The sequence below is a fragment of the Mycteria americana genome, chromosome 9, assembly GCF_035582795.1.
Source record: "Mycteria americana isolate JAX WOST 10 ecotype Jacksonville Zoo and Gardens chromosome 9, USCA_MyAme_1.0, whole genome shotgun sequence".
NCBI classification, from domain to species: Eukaryota; Metazoa; Chordata; class Aves; order Ciconiiformes; family Ciconiidae; genus Mycteria; species Mycteria americana.
Genome location: NC_134373.1, coordinates 20,475,751 through 20,497,754, shown reverse-complemented (window position 1 = coordinate 20,497,754; position 22,004 = coordinate 20,475,751). Strand labels below are relative to the sequence as shown.

The following is a 22,004-nucleotide window of genomic DNA, read 5'->3' as shown; positions in this document are numbered from 1 at the left end:
CCAGCAAAATAGTTTGCATTCTACTGTAGTAATGGGTACTGATTTTGCACAGCTCCCACACAGGGAGTGTGTTCCCACACAGGGAAGAACAGACTTCAGAATTGCTTCCATTTCCCAGCATATGCTAGACATAATTAGAAATATATATATTGAACTCTAACCATGTTGGTGTTGATAAATATTTTACAATTATCTGATACTTGTTGCAAGTATACATGATATTTTACTTCTGATTGCAGTCTGCAGTGAAGCTACATCCTGTAGGTCCCATAAAAATGGGAGAACCCTTCATTGACTTTCCCTGTGATAATGTTAATAAAAGAGCAATTAATATAAATAAGCAGTAAAAATGCGGAAAAATTACCAGTGCCTGTGGTGAGTCAGTTAATAAGAAAGTAAAAATACATTAAATAATTACAGTGTTTGAAAGGTAAAAATGGCATGAGAAAAATGACTCAGTAGAATATTAAACTTGCTCCCTGAGACATCAGAGCACATAGCTTACAATATATTATTTACTTCTTATGACCCTTTGACTTATTTACTTCCATAAATGTACTGACATGTTTAGTTCTCTAGTCATTTTAAACCTTTCTGGATGAAATTAAAATGCAGATTTCTGAAAGTTTGTCAGTCAAATGAGCGCCCCAGTAACCCTGGTAGCATGTCAAATCTCTGCAGAGATTTTGGACAGGAGGATCATTTGGAAAGTGTGAGTTAATAGATACTTTTTCCCATTATATTTTACTAGTATTTGTTAGAGAAATGCTTCTAAATGAGAAGCTTAAAATAAATATCTTAGATAATTCCGATTTCTAATTAATAGTTTAATTTTCTAGTTAATATTTTTAAGTCTTTTGTTAGAGCAACTGGAAGTGCACCTTGAAAGGATGCTGGACGTCACTATGAGTGAAACAGCATCAGTATTTTAATATTAAACGTTGCTATATAACTGGGAATAGTATTATTCATGACAATCCAGAATCAGAATTTTGGTATCCAGGAAGAAAAGTTGAAGATGTAACTGCACTCATTCTGTGCATACTTCACATTCAGCCATCAGTTTACTGGGAAACAGCTTAAATATATATTGTAAACCTCTGATCAGTGAGAAGTAGGCACACAAATTGTCATATCCTGTTTCTGCTGGGGTTTCTTCTTCATTTTCACATAGGTTAAAGGCTGAAATTATCTCAATTTATTGCCCATTGTGCCTTTACTTTTTTCTTGGTTTCTTCCTTGCAATAAATGTTACTTTTGGCCTTTTTGCTATTTGCATATTTTTGTAATGTTGACACTTCATCATGAAAAAGGTCAATGAAATGTTTCCCATTTTTTCTTATTGTTTATCACAAAACAATTACCACAAAGTATTGTGTCCCAAATATGCTTTATTTGATAGAGTGGAAACTTCTGATTTCTTCATAGTAAAATGTAGCTACTACAGAATTTATTATTTTACCCCATGTCCCTATAGTCAGTCTAGGCTGTAAACTTCCAGGTCCGCCTACCACAATGGGACCGAGGTTCCCCTTAGGTTACAGTAACTTCTAAAACTAAAAGGAATAACATTGGTGGTTCATTCCAGTAGTCTTCCTCACAGATGGAAGACTGGAATTGTTAATAAACACAAAGTGACATTTTTCTTTTTCTTCAACTGTCTCCAGAGAAGAACAAGGAGAAATATCCGTCTTCAGTCTCCACAGTTAATCCTCTTCTCTATTGTTCCAAGTGTCATTTCTGTTCTGCTCCCCTACAGCCACTGTCTCTGTGGTGGGATTGTGATCATTCCTGTGCTCTTTAGAGAATTCACTGTCTTTTTACTTTTTAGTGTGGACGTGAAAGGTTCGCAAGTGTTTATGCTAGCGGCAGTCAGAAATCAAAAGTATATATTGGAAAGTTGTGTTTGAACACCCTGAAAATGGTTTGTTGGAAGTCAGTTGTTTATGAATTCATATTGGTTTTGATATTTTCAATCACTGAGCGTTTTCCTTGACACCGTGGCACCTATCATGCCCAGCCTTCCCAGGGTACAGAGCAGGAGAAAATGGATTATGCCCTCAACAATAAAAGGCGAGTCATTCGACTGGTTCTGCAGTGGGCTGCTTTATATGGAGATTTACTACAAGAAGATGAAGCAGCAATGGCCTTTTTGGAGGTATAAAGGAATTGTTGTATCATTGTACTGAAAAGTACCTACCAAGCAAGATAAGCTGAAAGTCTGTTCCCGGTCTGTAGAATTCTGTTATGAACTAAAGAGAAGTAGGTCATTTCAAAGTGCAAACTCATAACTCTGTTTTCTCGGTTTTAGCTGCAAACAGTATACACACTGCAACAGTGCTTGAACCATTGTCAACCTCTGGACCTCTGAAAATATCTGCCGGAGTTGCAGACCCCTTTCAAAACACTGCATGAGTAGATTGCTTTATAGCAATAGATGAATTTGCTTTTTTTAGTAATTTCTTGTGAAAGAGGCCTTACAAGTTGAACTGGGGGGCTGTTTATTCCTGCCTGAGGTGTGCCAGGAAGGAGCTGGAGGGTTCTCACTCTACAAAACCAAAAATCCTTTCCATTTGAATGAAATCCATACTGCAGCTATTGGAACTTAAGATCTTTGTCTTCAGAACCCTTCTGATCCCTTAAAATCATTTAATTCCTCAGACACCGGTTGTAAGGTCTTTGTGGTAGGTGCCATATCCTTGTATTTCTAAGATAAGATGCACTGCCAATGTCATGTTAAGTCATCATGATTACCATTATTATTATTATATATTGTGTTTATGGAACACAATCCCATATGCTTCTGGCTAAATGGAAGTTCTTGCCCCAAAGAGCTTAAAACTGAATCTAAGATAAGAGCAGAGGGGAATAAAGAGGGGCCTTAAGTATGGCAGACATATAGCAAGCCCACATGGGAAACCTTTTCGTAATAGACAAGCTTTGGAGACAGACATAATGTCTTTCATTAGTCCAGAAGTTAAAGTTAAAGAACAATTACTAGTAGCAAGCACATAGACCCTTCTTTGGGTCAGTTTTATGTAGGTGTGGCAGGAAGAGGTTTGAGTAGGGTTTAAAAGAGGGTAATATTGTAGTGGACTGGAGTAGTTGAGAGTCAACAACTCAGCAGCAAATGAACCGCTAAGGACTACAACAGCAGTGAGTAAAAAAAAAATCTATCATGCCAGATTATTTGTGAATTTTATAGTCCTTATCCAGAATCTGAAAATGCAGTTTTTGCACAAGCAGTCAGTGGTTACATAGTGAGCTAAGGACCCTCATCAGGCTTCCCTTCTGCATGTGTAACTCTTGCTTTAAATCAGCTGGAGATAAACAAGTAGAAGTAATAGAGGGTTGGGCCCAGCATGTGTTCCTCTATGCAGATTATCATTCTTTATAATCATTAAGCTATCAGATGTCATCTCATAATCCTCTATCCTGAGTACTGCTCATTTACCCCTATAGTTATGTAAAGACTATTCTGTATCATTTACAGGAATTTTATGTATCTGTATCAGATGATACTAGAATGATTGCAGCACTAAAGGAGCAACTTCCAGAGCTAGAGAAAATTGTAAAGCAAGTGTAAGCACAGTTTTTGCTTCTTTCCTCCCCCCACCCTTTTTCTCAGTAAATAGATGAAGAAAATGTGTTGCTTATATCTATTAAAAATCCGTTCTGTGAATGGCACTCAGTCATACAAGACTGTATGTTTGCATGCAAGCTTGTGTGGATGAATGTCTATGGTCCTTTCTTTCCACATCATTCTTGCAAACACGAAACTCTCATTAAAAGGTTGACAGAAGGAATAAGAAATTATGTACACACCATTGATACTAAACTGGATGTATATTTCATGCTTACATGGACTTTGCATAGTATTTTCCCTGCCTTGGTCATAGGTAAACTATGGTATCACCTAGTCTTTTTGTATATGCAAACATGAATATGTTGCTATTGTAGTTTGACAAGTGGTCCATGTTCTATAGGTGATTTTGTACACAAAATCCTCTGGGTAATATTTAATTATATATTCTATGCTTTACCTTTTTATAGTTCTGAAGAACCTAAAGCACCACAAAAGAAGGTAAGATAATTTATTTGTCCGTTTTCTAAAGTAAAAGCTTTAGCACAGCAAATCCATAAGCATCTTCTCTTTAGTAATCATGGATATATGAAAACAACACATTGAGAAATAGCTTTTAACATTGTGTCAAATTTTGCATTGCTACTTTTTCCTGCCACTGATAAGAGATCTATTGTAGTTCATGTCTACCCCATAATGTTTCTTTTTCTTTTTGCATTAACGTGAGTCCTGATGATTCATTTTCAGCACAAAGTTCTTCTGCAGCTGTTCAACACAAGTGATGACAGAGCACAGAAACGCCAGCCTATCAGGGGCAGCGACGAAGGTGAGTTCCTTCTCTGCAAAGTTTTCTTGAGCCACTGAGATGGCAGTAAATTTGTCTCTCAAAAAAAATGGTCTAAAAATAAATAAAAGTACCTACCTACAGTTTTGAAGCCTGGCCTGAAGCAAACTGTTTGCTTTTGCTAGCCCAACATTCTCCATCACTGATTTGAAGTGCTCCTGGTCTTTTCCCTTAGTTACTTGTGCTATCAAACACTGTGCTTTCTCAGAGGAAGATGTAAAAACCCTTTAAAATAGGGAATGAACAAAACAGGTAAGAACCAGTACCGACAGTGTCCATGCAGGTAATGGCTGTGCAATAAATAGTGGGTGCTGGAGGTCATGTTTGAGCCTCTGTCTCCCCTATGTAGTTTGAGCTAACATGTACAGCTGTTCCTTTGCGAGATAGGAGTGGAACAGATAATCATGCCGTGGATCTCTGCCCTGTGGCACACAGCCTAGAAAACAAAATCTGCTGGTTTGCCCTATTGCTATTTTTTGATTCTCTGAAGAGATTAAGGTAAAATTTACAGCAGTGTATCAGAATACCATTCTCAGTTGTACTGGCTTTTCATATTGTCCTTTACTTCAGGCAGGTTAAAGCACTGCTATGTGAACAAAATCCTGAGCTCTGCTGATGAGATCTGTTCATTGTAAACAAAGATACATGCCCCTTAAAACTCATAAATCTGAGGATTTCTTTGCAACTGCTAGGGCCAGTCTCAATGGTTGTTTTGGTGCACCTTCATCACAGAAGATAGCTTCTGCTTCAAGGTGTTTGATATTAAAGAATAGCTCTTGCTAGTGAACAACAGTAAAAATAAGGGAACAAAATGCAAGGTCATATAGCTGAGAAAGCTGATGGCATAAATCAAACCAACAGAAGAGCTGGAAGTAACAGGTATGAACAGCAGACATCCTGCCAGCCATGCAGCTTCTGTTGTCCATATCAGTGTTTCTTCTAGGTCTACAAAGAGTGAAACAGTTGCTGCTGCCAGGGAAGTACTACTTACTGTGTCTGCGTGGACAGGCAGTCACTGCCCCTTTTGTATGGCTGCACCTTTCTCATTCGTAGGGCAGGCAGCACACTGAACATTGAAAATCCATGGACAGCTATAACCCCAGGGGCTGCTTGGCTTGGCTTGACAGCTGAGCTGAAGGAGTATTTTGCTAACTTCTTCTGTCTTAAATTCATGTCACTTTGGGCTACCTTACTTTTTGCAGGCTAATGTACTATCATATTGATTTCTAGGCAGCCAGAGGCCTGGGTTCATGTATTACTCTGTGAGCCAATTTATACTGTACACTCAAGTGTACTTTTATTGTTAGGGTATTTTTCTTCATCGTCTACAACATTCTTGATTCAGCAATTATATACTTGCTTGTAAAAAACAGGTTACAACACAGTTTGATTTCAGTTCTGATTGTAACCAAAACTATTTTCAAATCTATTTTGTAAATATGAAAATTATTTTCCTGTAATTAAGAGAGTTTGCAGCCAGTTTTCCTGACTCTTGAAAAGAAGTGTTGATTTAAAATATTATAATGTCTGGAACATAACAAAGTGCCAGATTAAATTGGCATCCATAAATAATGTAGCAATACTGAAATGCTAGTACTTCATGGTTTACTAAAACCTCTGGGAAATCAGAGATTTCTGTAGTGGAAATTGTAGAACATCTGAGGAATGGGGAGCTATCAAAAGTGTAGTGATTTATTGTTGCTTTATTTGTTTCATTTGTGAGGAGTGGTTACTGATGTGAAAGTAATTTGTACAGTAAAGTCTCTGTGGTTGTTACACGTGGCATACACAGTACAATCTTTTTTTCTTTAGTTCTATTTAAGGTGTACTGCATAGACCAAACCTATACCACTATCCGGGTGCCAGTGTCTTCCTCTGTGAAGGAAGTGATCAGCGCAGTAGCAGATAAGCTGGGTTCTGGAGAAGGCCTCATCATAGTAAAGATGAGTTCAGGAGGAGGTACTGTATTTGCATCATCTTAAACACTTCTCACTTACGGTGAAGCAGAACGTCGGGAGGGATTGAAAGACTAATTTGGTCAAGGCTTTTATATCCATGTGCATGTTTGGCTGGTACACAGGTTCTGTCTTAGAGGCAAGTCCTTTCCCTACTGCAGGCACAGACTGGAGCTCACATGGGACCCAGGAAAAAAGGAGAAGCTTGCATATCTGCATGTTACAGAGCAGAGCTACCCCAAGTTTCCTTCACTGTAAGACTTGTAAGATTTTTTAACAACAGAAATAGGAGGTAAGCATGGATAATGTCAGGCTAGACCTAGGAATCAGCAACAGCAGAAAACACTGCAGTGCAGACATTCCAGGAGTGGTCACTACCATTCTGGCCACTCTGTCCATGCAAACCACTACTGAGCAACTTAGTGCCAAGCACACTGACCTAGTGTTCGCAAAGGGTCAGGAGTCAGCCCCCCACTATAGGCTGTGGAAACAGGAGAGTAACTGCAAGGTGAATTCTGCTGGAGAATTGGTGTTGCTGAAGTGCTCTGGTTGAGTATGACTCTGTGGACGCACACAGAGCTAATGAGAGCTGTGTTGGAAGGCATTTTTGCAAACAGTGATGCCTGCCAAAAACAGCTCACTTCCTGAGAACTGACACCAGGCGGCTCTACTTTTTGCAGTTGCAGCGATTTCTTACTGTCAGATTTGCTGACAGCCAGCACATGCTGGAAGAGACTGTTTTGTAAGTTACTTCATTATCTTTTCTCTACCTGTGATGTGATGCTCTTTTAGAACTGCTGTAAGATTTGGATACAGTTGCATTTCATCACCTCCTTATGCAGTTACTGTCTTCCAAGGCAATTTCTATTAAGAACAGCTCTCCAAATGCTTACAGCTCAGAGAAGAATGAATGGAGTCCCTAATTATGGCTGATTTTTTGCACATAGTTTCTAGAGATGGCAGCACAGGTTTCTTGACCTGTCTCTACAGTTTGGGGCTGGGATTCTAGTTCTGTATGCCAGTTCTGTAGGAGACTGGTTTGGGCTAGCTTGTTGTCACATTTCTTCAATAAAGAGGACCTTGTTGTCATCTATTTTGTATCCTGGACATTGGTTTACTGTGCAAAATTTGTTCCCAGAAGGGTGATCTGTGCAGCTGTTGGATGAGTCCTGCTGTAAATTCTACATATATATAATAAACAGTCTTTTGTTTCATGTTTACAGAAAAGGTTGTGCTCAAACCTCATGATGTTTCAGTGTTTACAACTCTCAGTGTTAATGGACGGCTGTTTGCTTGCCCACGTGATCAGTTTGATTCATTGGTATGTATGTACGCAGTTCTCGGGAAGTTCAGTTCTTCAGTTTATTTGAACACTTAGCCCTTTTTGCATTATCAATGTTTTAGGTAAAAACTAGTGGAAACATTCACAACAAAGGGCTTGTCACAGTGTTATGGGATGAGCCCTGAAATTAAAACAACGTAATGTTATAATTTCCTAAACTAGAGCAGAAATCCGTCTGATCCACAGCACTTAATCCCAGTATTCTCTGTGTCACACTGAGCATTTAGGAAGAGTTGAATATTGTCACTAAGACATGCAGTAATTCCTGATTACAGAATTATCTCCTCAAGGCCAGAGGGATGTATTCTTGAAGATAGATGTTACCAATTAAAGCATTCTGGAGACTTGATTCCAACAGTAAATTCCTTAAAATCTTTTATTTCTCAGGCCCACAAAATACTGTGTCAAAATCTCAGATGATTCTAAGTAGAATCACAGAAAATATTCCTGGCAGAAAGTCTGTTTTTTTCTTAGGTAGAATTGTTCATAAGTACTTACAGTTTATACAGTAATTCTAACGATCTCCATGGGGTCTGCTTTTATAGAGTTTGATTTGACTGTACTTTTTGTTCCTTTTATTTCATTAAAAACAAATGTCATTGCCAAGTCATGTCAGCATGAACTCTATTACTCCTAGCCTTGTTTCAGCCTCCTGTATGCTTTTAACAAGCCACTTAGTATGTATGCCTGATTTCTTTTATAGATATGGTAAAATCTGCTTTGCTGCTGCTTTCAATTTAGTAACCAGGGAATGCGCATCCAGCATACTGTAGTTCCATGCAGAGATACCTCTTGTTCAGTTTATTAAATTCTGGTGTTCCCTTAAGGTTAATTAATCCTGCCAAGTAGGTACCCTCATGGGGCATGCTACTCTAAAGCAGGGGTGTTGCATCAGTACAACTACGTTGGGTACTTTTATATGGGTCTGCATTGTCTGTGTAGACACAGCTTTGGCAGCAAATTGTCATGACTTTCTGTGCCTTTTCCCCTGTGCTATTTACCATGGATCAAGTATCGAAATGCTCCAGGGGGCTCTAAGATACAGGGCTGCAATGTGCTAGTTTTCATCAACTGGACTGACTTCAGTAGGAATTAGGGAGGAACACTCAGCACCTTAAAAAAGGTTCCCAACACTGCATAACAGAATACATCCCATCTGATACGTCTGATACATCTGATAAGCAGCTCCATCTTTTCAAAGAGGTATAAACAAATTGAAAAACGTTACAACCTTACCTGCCTCCCAGTTTAATCCTTTCACGTTCCAATTTCTGGCTGCTGCCTGACTGCTGTCCATTTATTCACATTACACTTGGCAATTCCCATGTGAAAATTGTTCGGGGTTAGATGAATTTTCAAATATGCAATGAGTTTACATCTAAGTGTTTCTTTCCTAGCCTTGGAAAATATGTGTTTGTTATGGTAACAGCTATGTTGTGTTTGTCTCCAAATAGGGGAAAAAAGCCCTCTTTCAGTCAGTGGGCAATTCTCTTTCCACAGATTTCCACAAATTAGGATTTTCTACACAAATCTGCTGTACTTAGAATTCATACTCTGTCTTAAACTAAAGAAATTTTGTGTTTGTGCAAATCCCAATTCAGAGCAATCTGCAGGCTGTTACAAGATTGATGGCTGTCCTATTTTTTTTAGGTAATACTTTGCTTATACACACTATTTTTTAAAATTGTAGATGGAGCTTTTAAGGTAATAATGCCTGTGGTTTAGTTTAATAATTTTTAATTAGTTTGTATTATGATGATATTTGAATGACAAGTTTTCCCTAGAGTACAAAGCAAGAACTCATACAGAAATAAAGCTCCTACATACAGTGTGTTGAGAGAGTGACTTGATGTATTAATCCAGTCCGTCCTTTTTCTATTGGTAATATAATATTCTTATATAAAAGGGGATTCATTTAGTAAGCTCATTTTTTACATTGCCGTATGTAAATATGGTCTATTAATCTTGCAGACTCTACTGAGTTTGTACTCAGAAAGGAGCCTGTTGACAATCCCTTGCTCCCTAACAAAGACCCGATGAGAAATTGAGAAACTTGTAAGTGAACTCTACTGCCCTCTCCTGGAAACAAAACAATTAAAACATGGGTTCGCAGGCGCTTTACTGATGTAACGCATTGACTTTTGCAAGAGGGTTGTTTGTTAGTATTTTAGCAGCGCTGGTTCAAACACTTTGACCCTAATATATACAACAGACAACTTCAAATCTGACTTGATCTCAAGCCATGTTTTAAATCTCTCTTTAATATAAGATTTACTTGTGTGCAAAACTGTAGATCACATCTCATTTATTGTATGGTATGGAAGTGTCTTTCAAAAATGTTTTATACTTGAATGATTTAAAGGATTCTTTCTCATAAGACTGTGTGTATATAATTTTAGTTAGCATAGCCAGGAGTTTTGCACTCACAAATAGTGCATCCCTGTACTGTCAAAGAGAAAGTATGAGGCTTATTTTATAAATGATCAGAAGATCTTGCAGTCACTGCAGATTTCTGAAGTATGGCAGATGAAATAATTCTCATCATTAGAATCAGTTATTTGCAAAAGTATTTGGCTTGTGCTTTGTGGTCTAGTTATTTGTGTATGTGAAAAAGGAAACTGATAACAAAAGCTTTGTGAAACGACCTATGCTCCTAAACAAAGAGACATGCTTTAGTTAGCACAACGTGTATTGAAGTATTTATTTCTGGCTTCAAATTTTAGAACAATGCTAAAAATAACACACTGAGAACAGTCTGTTTTATTTCCTTACAGTGCCTCTGAAGAGCTTTCAGAATTTTCCTGACTATCCTGTGTATAGTGGATACTGATTTTGCACAGGGCTTCTCCTTTCCTAATGCCAGCCTGTGGTTAAAAGCAAATTTCAGTTTTACTGTTAGAAACATGCTTAGGGAAGTGGTCACACCGAAGAAAAAAAAATCAGAAACATTATGGAAGAAAAGCACCAATCATGCAATTTAGTATTTGTAAAATATTTTTTTACCATTTTTCCATTTGTAGGCACCATTACCAGAACAAGAAGGACCATCTACTGGTACAGTGGGAACATTTGAACTGATGAGCTCCAAAGACTTAGCACACCAGATGACAATTTATGACTGGGAGCTCTTCAACTGTGTGCATGAGGTATGAGGATCTATGTGTTCAGCAGATTAGAATCTGTTAGAAAATGTTTAGTTGTACATTGTAGGTTTGTGCATTATTTGCCAAACTTTCTCTAAGCTTGATTTTCAAAAATACTACAATAAAGCCACCTACAAGTTTTGAAACTATAAAGCATTCTTAATTTTATAGGCAAAATACAAAAATAAAGTTAAACTTCTCCTGAACATGTGCTGCTTATTGAATTACTTTTGTATGTTTTAAGGTATTAAGCTATTTATACATAGTCTGCAGTTATGCTTTAGTATGCCTCAGCTATTGTCTACTGGATTTGCAACCTGAATCCTTGTCATCTGTACAGCAATAAACGTAAACTGCAGAGCAAGTTTCAGGCTAGATACTTACCTGGTCATTCTTAGCCTCTTTCCTCTGTCCAAAAGATGAGATTTCTAAAAAAAAATCCCAAACTGTTTTCTTTTTCCTAGCTGGAATTGATCTATCACACTTTTGGAAGGCACAATTTTAAAAAGACCACAGCAAATCTGGACTTGTTTTTAAGAAGATTTAATGAAATTCAGTTCTGGGTGGTCACTGAGATTTGTCTTTGCTCTCAACTCAGCAAGCGTGTTCAGCTGCTCAAGAAGTATATTAAGATAGCAGCCCAGTAAGTATACAGTCATCTGTGAGCTGGAAATGAGGTTCAGTATAGTCAATTTGTTGTTATTTTTCTTTTTTATTTTCAGACAGACACACAGAGTAGAGGTTAAAATGTTCTCTATTTGGTAATTCTGTCCATTTCCTTACAGGGCTATATAGAACCTTGTTAATATATATTATTCTTTCCTGTCCTACTCTCCATTGCTCCTTGATCTGTGATCTCTTAGGGCCATGTTTTCACATAAAATTTGTAAGTAAATATATTTCAGTTCATTAGGAGAATCCTTCATTTACCCTTACATACATTAGCAAATATTAATATGCAAATTAGTAAATATTAACAAAACTGAGCCTTAATTTTCCTGAGAACAGAAGCATTTCTGGTGCTGTCAGGAAACTGTTCTCAGAGTTGCCCTGAGTAGGAAAACCAAGAGGGTAGAGCAAAGAGATGTAGTATGGAGATGACGAGGCTCATGTTACCTTCAGTCTGCTTGGTATATTTTTCTAATACTTTTGTTTAAAAATGCAACCGTATTAATGTCCTTTGTTGTTACTAACTGCTGGGTCTGAGGTTGGATAGCAGGCAATTCTTGCTGTGTTCTATTCTTTTATTCATATTAAAACTTAAACTCTTCGGAGCCTTCATGTAAAAATGTCAGCCTTCACTGAAGTCAAGGGCAAGGGTGAGACTGACTTCCGAGGGAGCAGGGGCATGCCCCTGCCCTGCATAGCTACGGGTTTTTATCACTGTTACCCTTTTCCTTCCTTTCCAGTTTGTGGTGTATATTACATTCGTCGCCATCTGAACGAACAGTTTGCTGAGGTGTGCAGTGAGGAACTGCCTGTTTAAGTGTTTGTCTACGACTTTGGGCATTGTGACTAGAGGCCTTTAGGCAGTCTTACCAAACAAAGAAATTATTACTGGCAGTTAAACCACAAGTTTTAAATTTTTTGCATCGTTAAATGTAGTTGTGTAAAGGAAGAGATTACTATCACAGCTGTGATGCCACCCTCCTCCCAATTAATAATTCCACATAGTTGAAATCAGTGTTCACATCGAAACTCTGCATCAGCGTGCCTCCCTCCTCCGGGAAGGGCCCTGCTCTGCAAGTACCGGCTTCCTTCTGGGAACTGCTTTGGGCCCTCCGGTTGGATTACGGTTGGTCGAAAGCTGAAGTTTTCAAAATCTAGTGGTGGGCATGCAGGATCAGGTTTATATTCAGAACAGAGGAAGAATTTACCTCTTTAGTTTCTATAAATATATATACCGCAAATTCCATTATCTCATTCTGCAGAGCAAAACTGGGACGCAAGCCGCCGGTCTGGTGGGCTGTGTCCAGGAGAGGGCAGTGGCACCCACACACAGACGCGTCAGGGTCTTTTCTAAACTCGGAGGCATGAAACGGGAAAATGTTGAAATGTGGTAAATTAAGATACAATAGTAATTTCCATAAACACACGAAATCAAGTATCCTAAAAATTACAGTTAAATATCTCCTTATTAAACCGCCCTAGCCCGTGGGTTCCTCAGTGCCATGGGTTTAATCCTATGCTATTTACAACAGCTTGACAACCTCCTGTTTACTTCCATGTTTCTGGTATCACTACAATGCTAAAAATAAATAGCTAAAAGCGGTCTGCTCTGCTGAGTCCTCTTTGTCTCCTAAAAGCAGAGAAATCCAAAGCACAAGATTTTCCTCCGTACAAACCGAGCGGGCAGGTTTAATTGCAGCCGCTGGAAAGGCGCTGGGAAGTTTTGCCAGGCTGCTGCCCTGGGTGCAGTGCTGCCATGGTAACAGGTGCTACAGCGTGCGGTAAAACAAACACAAAGTGCACCGAAGTTAGAGGGGAGAAAAAGCCAAGGAATCGGATCAAAAGATGCGGGCCCAGGCCTTGAAGCAATATCTTTGAGGAAGTTTTGCTTGTGAAGATCCTTGAGACCTAATGAGAACTTTACCCTACCTAGAAGTACTAGACTCATTAGAAAAGTGTTCGGGGAGAACAGCTCAGTGCTGCACTATTAATCTTAGGCATGACTGGTGGTAACGAGATGCCTTGCACGTACTGATGTTCAAAGGTAACTGTTAGTGAGAACCCTGGTTCAATTCTGTGACGGGGGGCTCAGACGCCATCGCAGAAGGCACATCATTTTGTGTCTGCCACCCCACGCACCCTGTGATGTGTGCTCCCTGTCTGCGTGGGCAAGTGCAAGGCCAAGTGCTGGCTCCAAGTGCTGTGCACATGTGCTTTCAGTTCCAGGAGCCGTTGTTGCCTTTGCATCTGCTGGGAAAGGATGTAGAGGTTACCAGGTCCATCTCTTTTCTCCAGCCATTGTAGCATTAAACTTTCAAACAAAGGGGAGAAGCAAACTATATTTCCTACAGTGAGTTCTTCCCTTATTAAATGTATTAGAAAGGCCTTCTAGGATGTACTTGCACATACTCTTATGGATATCCACAAACCCAGTTTGTATATATTTCCTCTTTGCAGATATACCCACAGGCTATTTAGAAGCCTTCTTGTGTATCACTATACTCAGACACTTTCATTCAGTTTTTGAAAATCGTTCTTTCCATACACATGCATATGTTATAAGCCCAAGGAGCCTGTAAGAAATTTCTGAAGGGTGTGTGTTTACAGGGAAAATGCCAAGATGAATCTGCTCGTGTAAGTACCGAGAGATTTTAACCACATGTGTGTTTGTGTTGGAGACAAGAGCGTGTGCATATGTGTGTGTTCACAATTCATACTAACAGGAAGATTTTTCCAATACAGTCTGTTTTGGGAGGCAGACGGACCTCTGCTCTGAGCACAATGTGGTGCTTTGGAGGATCCACTTTCTGACATCTTACAGGCAGCATATATGCAGCAGAGCCATGCAGCACTGTTTCTCCTTCCTTACAGTGGTCCTTTATCTGGAACAGCTATCTAGTGTAGGGCCTGTAGAATTTACAGAATATTTGGTGTCGAATGTCATATATCTAGATGGATTTTAACAGGGACTTTGTCAAATTACATTGCTTAACAGGGTATTTGGCAAAACTTTTCCTTTTTAAAATGAAAGATAGATTAAAATTACATATTGCAGATACATTTGCAGCTGCCTACTATGTTTGAGCACTACTGCTGTGCGGTACTAATTATTCTTACCGTGCCACAATTTATTCTCAATGTCACAGGCTGTGGACAGATATCCCTTTCTGGATTTACTTGTGCCTGGGGAAGAGGTTATCACTGACAGCCTATCCTGGCTGCTTTTCATCCTTATCTCCCCTCAGATCCACTAATGAGGCACTCCCTGACCTGCTCTAGTCAGAATAAGTTGGGGTAGCTTCAGCATTTTGGCTTATCTTTGCTAACCTTGCTCACTATACCTAATCTGATGTGGGAGAATTTGTATGAGCAGCTCTGCCAGAAGATCTGAGCGGGCAGCAGTCTTCAACAGACAGACCATCAGATGGGAGAGATCGTTTTTTCACGCGCTCAGTGTTCACACAGTGCAGACACAAGTGAGGCCCAGATCTAGAGGACTCACCCACTCAATACATTGAGTCTGGTGAAATGGAGGGACAGAAAAAACAGAATAACAATAGGGTGATGTGGTAATTATGGAGTTGGACAGTAGGACGTGATGATTGTACTAATTTTGTCTGGAGCTGAGGATACCTCAGAGGAGCTAAGAGCTTCAGCGATGAATAAAAAAAAATCTATCTGAGAATCATAGCTTGAATCTTGTGAGTTTTCTTGGTAGACAGCAAAAGGAGCAGAGACTGAGGTGCTGAAATCAGATGTTGGCAAATCAGTTGTGAAAAATAGCAGATTATTTGCAGAAACCTAGCGAGACACAGGCTTTGAGAGAGAATAGGCTTTGTTCTCTCTCTTCCCTTCCCATTGAGTCAATGAGACACCTTGTGCAGTCCCAGCTGAGCAGTTGTGTGGGCTGTTCCTGTTAGATTGTGTCTTCTCCTGCATATGGTGTATTGGATCTTCCATAATACTCAGTTACATGTTCCAGTTTTTCCCAAATGGTAACAAAAGTTCTCCTTTGCATTAGGGATGAAGCGTGACCTAGAGCTCCTAGTGCCCGGGACCTCTTTAATGATGCTGGTAACAAATGGCAGTTCTTCACTTGAAACATCCTAAAGAGTTCCAGAATCTGCAAGTGTTAGAAATCACATACAGTGAGAGAGGTCACTGGCACACAGGCATCTCTAGACAGCTGGTCTTCTCCCTTTAATAAGACTCAGTGCCCCTGTAAACTGTGGTGAAGATTGTCTAGGGACAGCTTCCAGCATTCAGTAGCTGTTCAGAAGCTGTCAGCAAGTTCTGCAGCAAATGAGGTTGTAAACCAGTTGCTTCCACTGTTTCTGGTATTCCCTGGGACTGAATTGAACCCAGTTTCAGGACTGTGTTTCTGGGTGGGGAGGAGCTTCAAAGACTCCTTTAATATCCTTGCAGAAGCTGGCACCCAGTGAAGTGGAAGCAGAGGTCATTTTAGGAGGGAGGGGAAAGGAGCCTCCAGAGCGTGGTGAATTACTCACACATTGGTGAAGTGGTGTGCCGCAGGTGTGCTGGCCAGGGCTGCCCAAATTCAGTCACATCTATTCTAGATGCCTCTTAAGGTTGTCATGTGTACTTCTGTCCTGACTGATACATACAACTTAAAACCTGGCCCTTTGTGTTTCAGCTGTAAAGAATACAAAAATCTGAATTCCTTTTTCGCTATTATTATGGGACTGAGTAATGTTGCTGTGAGCCGTCTCTCGTTAACATGGGAGGTAAGTCTTGGCTAAAATCCAATTCCAAGAAGTTTGACTGGGATTTGTGCTTTTAGCTAGTAAAAACATGACTATTGATAAAATTAGATCTCCTAATTCGTCTCCTGAGCATAAGCCTTTAGCTAAGGCTGACAATATTTATTAGTAAGACAGTATACCCATGGATGTGTTGAATACTCCCAAGCAGTTAACAAGAGTGACAACAGCAGCTTCTGTTGATGAGCTAAACTGCCCAACAGGATGAGTGAGTTAGCCAGTTAACCTCTTACAACAACCCATCCTCTGTTTGACTTTACTGATCATTTAGTGAGATCACTCCATAGATACGTCTCTAAAATCCATCCTCTGTTTATACATATTATTTTCTGATCTCCGTATGGACTCTGTTGCCCTATTAAAATGTGGGTTTGTCTTAAGCAGTTCTGGTTTTCTCTCTGACATGCATTCCCCTACTTACTATCAGTTTGGTCTTCATTCTCAGAGCTTCCACCTTTTTCTGTGGCTTTGCTCTTTTGTATGTGAGTATATAAAAAGGGTGCAATGTCCAGTGGGGTGAGGTAGTAAGCACATGTAACCACTAAGAACATACTGGTGGTCAAAAGCAGTGCAGATTTGAATGTGCATGTATTTTGTTCATTAGAAATTCAAAATAGTTAGCATGACTGAGGTCATTGATGCAACTGAGACCAAAATTTGAACTCCTTTTAAAAAGTGCTCTGAAATTGGAGGTCAGACTAACACATCTGAGAAGACACCAGCCCAGTTTTCAAAAGTACATGTTACAAGTGGCATATACAATCAGTGCTAAAGGCAAAGATTTGCAGATCAGTTTCTCAAAATAACGACCCTTCATTTGTGGCTACTGAGAGGAATAGTTGGGAGAGCTGAGACAGTACAGGAGTAGTATGAAGAGAGAAGAGGGAATTGAACATATATACTACATAGAGCAATCTGAAATGGGCACAGTGTCTGAGCTGGAGGGGCGCAGATCATTTGTAGGTGTGGGGTATGAACTTGAGTTCTGGGAAATGTTATCACACTCTGGTTCTGTAGGGCAGTCAGTTTATCAAGAGAATCTCTGCAGCTTGATTTTTAGCCAGATACATACACCGAATATACTTAAAAACAAACATATCAAGACCTGATTTTTACTATATTATCATGCATTTACATTAGTTGCATGCACAAATTAGGTATTTGCAGGTGCAAATGTCCAATTATACCACTTATTTCACAAATACCTAATCTGCATGCATATGCAAACTAGGCACACAGTTGTTGACACACATCATTAAAAATTAGGCCCTTGCTGTGGCACAGTGTAAATATCTTGCTAGGGTACACACTCCAAACGTAGAAAGTATTGCAAAAAATCATTTCTGCACTATAAAGTCTCTATTAATTTTTAATGTTACCCGCTGCCAGTAGTAGTTTGATTTAATCAGCAAATATAGAGAAATTTCTTATTAAAACTAGAAAGCTGACATACTCTGAGTGTGCATAAAACATTACTGTGATCTCTGAAACTAATTTATAGCATATAGCCTTTATAGTAAAATTATTTAATATGTATAACATAACATGAGGAGGAAAGAAAATACTTAGTAAAGCCCATCTCATCCCAGTCACTGCATGATCAACTGACCATGATTTATTTGTATAGGTATTGTGGCCTGAAAAACTATTCATTAATTTATACCCCAGAAAGCAGTAGAGGCCCTTGGCTGCTGGGCATGTCAAGAATTTGAGCAGTAGTTGGTGATACTTCAGCATGAACACAAAAACCTCCTGGAAATGCCCAGGCATGGATTTGAATGTTGCAAGGGCAGTTCGTCATAGGTATGAATAATTAAGCTGAGCTACCCCTGTGCAAGCTGTGTGTAAATTATGTTTTCAGACAGGCTATAATCAGGAATGTCCTGAAATGATTGACTTGAACTTTCCCTACATTCTGAATTCAGTGATTGAGATGTGAGCCAAACAAAAATCTGAATCTAAACATCCCAATGGAGTAAATTCAAGTTGGGGTTTAAATCAGGAGCCAGGTTTCATGGCTGGTCCCGTCTCTATTTATAAGCTGGTTGCTAGGAAACATGTTGTATTTTAGATTAGCACATTGTTAGAAATATCTGGCAAAAAGAGCACTTTCCTGACTTAGGGCGTTGTAGAAGGAACTAGCATTTACAGTAAAATTACCACACAAATTGGATTTAATTAAGATTTGCTATTTTTGTTTTTATTAACAGAAACTTCCAAGCAAGTTCAAGAAGATCTATGCAGAGTTTGAAAGCTTAATGGTGAATAGCAATAGATCCCTTATTCTGTGCACAATCTGAGCTAATTCAGTTTCTGAGTAACTGATTTGAATTCCTTGATTCAGAACATTTTATATGTCCTTGTTTGACTTTAAGAAGTTTATGATCCCATTTTAGAGCTGCTAAAACAAGTATGTATGACTAATAAATTATACTCTTAGGAACCTACTCTGAGAGAACTTATGTACCACTCAAAGTTAATCTGGAAACTCAGAAAAGCTTTATCACATGTTTTCTGATAGTACATATGGGAAATTATATTTTCCAACCTGGATTTTTCCAGGCAATACATTTTAGTGTTACAACATATGCAAAACTGGATCTGTAGGTGGAAGGAGGGAGGAAAAATGTGTGATTCCTTTTATGAACAATTTTTTGGTAATCATATCTTACCTTGCTATTTGGCATGAAAAATGTTTGTGTTTAGCAGCTGCATTCTCATCATGTAAGCTGTATGGGAGAATGATAAAAGGTGTCTTAGTTTGTGGATGCACTTTTAAAGCCACAGGAGAAAATAATGATTTTAATAAATGCCATGACATCTAAATGAATGCATACAGTGTCTCAATACATATAATAATCCATATTAGTAATTATTTGATTTCTCTTTTCTTCTTAAGGATCCATCAAGAAACCATAGGGCCTACAGACTAACTGTAGCTAAATTGGACCCTCCAATAATTCCTTTCATGCCACTACTTATAAAAGGTAAGGTTGGATGTTACCAGAATTATTAACTTCAAAGCTATTTGTCAAATACTTGAAGAATAAGAGTAGCAGCAAGAAAAAGCAAAAATCAATCTCAGTGTGAGGTATGATCTTTTTCCATTATAAAAAGCATGACACAGAGACAAGAAAAACTGCTTTAGTACATCTGAATATCATACCTCAATTTTACTAGTCTCAGAAATGCTACAAATTAAAACCTAAATGTTTTACTTTTATAGCTGCTTTGATTTTTGTAAGGAATAGATAAAATGTTCTGCTGTTTTGTATGGCCATGATTCAGTAATGGGCTTTTATGTGGCTTTTATTTCCATACAGACATGACGTTTACTCATGAGGGAAACAAGACATTCACTGACAATCTAGTAAACTTCGAAAAAATGGTATGTATGACATATTTGAAATGAAAATTTAGAAAGACCTCTCTATTCATCTCTTCAAGAGTGAACTCAACCATGACTTCCAGGGCTAGAGAAAGCGAAGGCAGGACCAAGAGCCGGCAAAAATAGTCTGTTGTATGCGTTGTGCACAGAGCCTGGGACCTCTGGGTTTCTGGAAAACCTCACAGAGGTCGAGCAGAAACTGCCCACTGAGCCATGCACAGCCAAAATGTTTCCTAGGAGAGGCAGCAGCAGTGACAGGAAGCAGAGCTGTTAGAGACCATTTTAACAGCCAGTTTGGGACCAAGCTGTGATTTTAACTGCTGTTCCGTCAAATAGGACTGAACTGCCTCAGGCTGGGATAGTTCTGCATTGCTCCTCAGAGAATGAAAGGAGCTTTAATACAGAACGTGCACAACATCTTATTTTCTTCTTTCCTTTAACAAGTGAACGGAGACTTCTGTGACTTGATCGCTTTCATATTGGAAAGGGGGATCAATGATAGAAGGCTAGATTATGCTCAAATTTCATTTATTTTAAGTTCTGCACCTAAGCTCTCATCATTACAAACACATTTGTCAAAAACTGCAGGCAGGCAACTTCCCATGGCAGAAATCTCGACTGAAACTCAAGTTTCTCACCAGTGAGAAGCCGTTTTCTTGGTTCCTAAGGCCGTGTTCTTAATTAATGTGGTTAATGACACCTGCATCTGAGAACCAGGGTTAACCAAGCCCAGCTATGAGCAGCTGCACTGCAAAACCAAATCTGACTTACTGTTCCGGCAGTAAAGCTCCATTCAGCAGCCATGCTAGAGCATATCTACTCTGGCACCTGTATCTGCTTGTTCTTAGTACTACAGTAACCAGAACCACTCCACAATTATTTGGTTATTTCCACTGCACTACAGAGGAGCTTGTCTTACCTTCTGAACACTGATACTGCGGACGGGAAAAAAGGAAGACACTCAGCTCTTTAGAAAACTTCACAGAAAAGTGATCATCACGCTGAGCGAGTTCTTCTCTTAGATTTTAGTCTGTAGCTCTAAGACAGCCTCTGTCCTAGGGTGAAAATACCTCTCTACTAAGCTGAGACTTTTTTATGGGTAAATGGTAGTGCTAATGCCTGAGTAAGGGCCTGACCTCACTTTGCAATAATGACATTCTGTAGTTGCATACGCAGACTGTGTTGCCATCTCCTTCTAAAGATCTTGAGCCTTCTACCTGCAGAAAAGGACTTTTTCCTGGACTGCCTGTTCTAATGAGACAGATAAATATATATATTTTAGTATAGACAGTAAATATTTTTGGGAACCCAAAGGGATCTCAGACTTGGCTGGAGCACCTCCAAACCAGCAGGGATGGCAGCTGCATTGCTATAGCCATGGCTATGTGGCTGGCTCCATGTTCTCCACCTCACTTGGCCTACTTACACCTCCTGAGCCAGAAGAGCCGGTAGATCCGCAGGCCTCAGAGCTGTGTGCCTCAGGCTCTTCTTTATGCCTGATTATGTGTAAAAGCCATTAGAGGAGGCAGGAGCTCTCCTGTGAGCACTTGCCCCTAGACAGAAGTTCAACCCAGGCTTGTCATTTAGAAATGGTTCTGCACCACTCTATATCACAGTTTGGCACTCCCAAGGCCAAGAGTGAATTTTATAGCAGCTTAAACTGATCTATATCTAGGCTGCTGCAGGTCTGCCCTTTTCACCCCAGTCTGCACATTGCCTTATCTTCAGAAGTATGTTCTCTCCCGAACATGGATTTACTAGTAGCACCCACAAGTTTAAATAAAATTTTATACTGCATGAATGTAGTATCACCTATTTTGATCAGTAATCTGAGCTTTGAGCATTTCCTTTAGGAAGGGAAAATGAAGATCAATTAATGTATTTTTGATGGTGTATATTTTTCAAAGAATCAATATAATCTCATATTCCTCCACACAACAGAAAGGGAAATGTTCTCCTTTCTCAGTATTCTAAACGTTTCTTCAGTTAGTGCTCTAACGAAAAGCTCACTCTTTTTCTCCAGGCCTTACTACAAGTGTATCTTTTGTGTTTTTAATGTTCTTCACTAGCTATTCTGCGTACTTCTATGGTGTTTTTACTGCTTCTTTCAACCCATAGCTCTTCAAAGCAACATGTATTTGGATTCCACCCACATAATTCATTCAAATCCTAATGTGGACGTGGCAGTTTTTAGCTTTTTGCATGTGTCATCAGGTCAAGCAAAGAAGAAAAGCCTACTGTTAAACCTCAGTCACTACCACCTACTTGCGTTAAGCTTACAACTGTCATATCCACAGAT

At 39.2% G+C, this 22,004-nt stretch overlaps 1 protein-coding gene across 3 annotated transcripts in view; it reads left to right on the top strand.

Moving 5' to 3' along the window:
- The window catches only part of RAPGEF4 (Rap guanine nucleotide exchange factor 4), a 157,283-nt gene that overhangs the window by 126,220 nt on the left and 9,059 nt on the right, over positions 1 to 22,004 (top strand). For all 3 annotated transcript variants that reach the window (XM_075512054.1, XM_075512056.1, XM_075512055.1), the window contains 12 exons: positions 2,008 to 2,158; positions 3,494 to 3,582; positions 4,054 to 4,084; positions 4,331 to 4,409; positions 6,240 to 6,386; positions 7,606 to 7,703; positions 10,745 to 10,870; positions 11,332 to 11,510; positions 16,191 to 16,281; positions 18,528 to 18,578; positions 19,217 to 19,304; positions 19,641 to 19,705. In XM_075512054.1, coding sequence (XP_075368169.1) covers positions 2,008 to 2,158; positions 3,494 to 3,582; positions 4,054 to 4,084; positions 4,331 to 4,409; positions 6,240 to 6,386; positions 7,606 to 7,703; positions 10,745 to 10,870; positions 11,332 to 11,510; positions 16,191 to 16,281; positions 18,528 to 18,578; positions 19,217 to 19,304; positions 19,641 to 19,705 — 1,195 coding nt within the window. The remainder of the gene's footprint in view (positions 1 to 2,007; positions 2,159 to 3,493; positions 3,583 to 4,053; positions 4,085 to 4,330; positions 4,410 to 6,239; positions 6,387 to 7,605; positions 7,704 to 10,744; positions 10,871 to 11,331; positions 11,511 to 16,190; positions 16,282 to 18,527; positions 18,579 to 19,216; positions 19,305 to 19,640; positions 19,706 to 22,004) is intronic.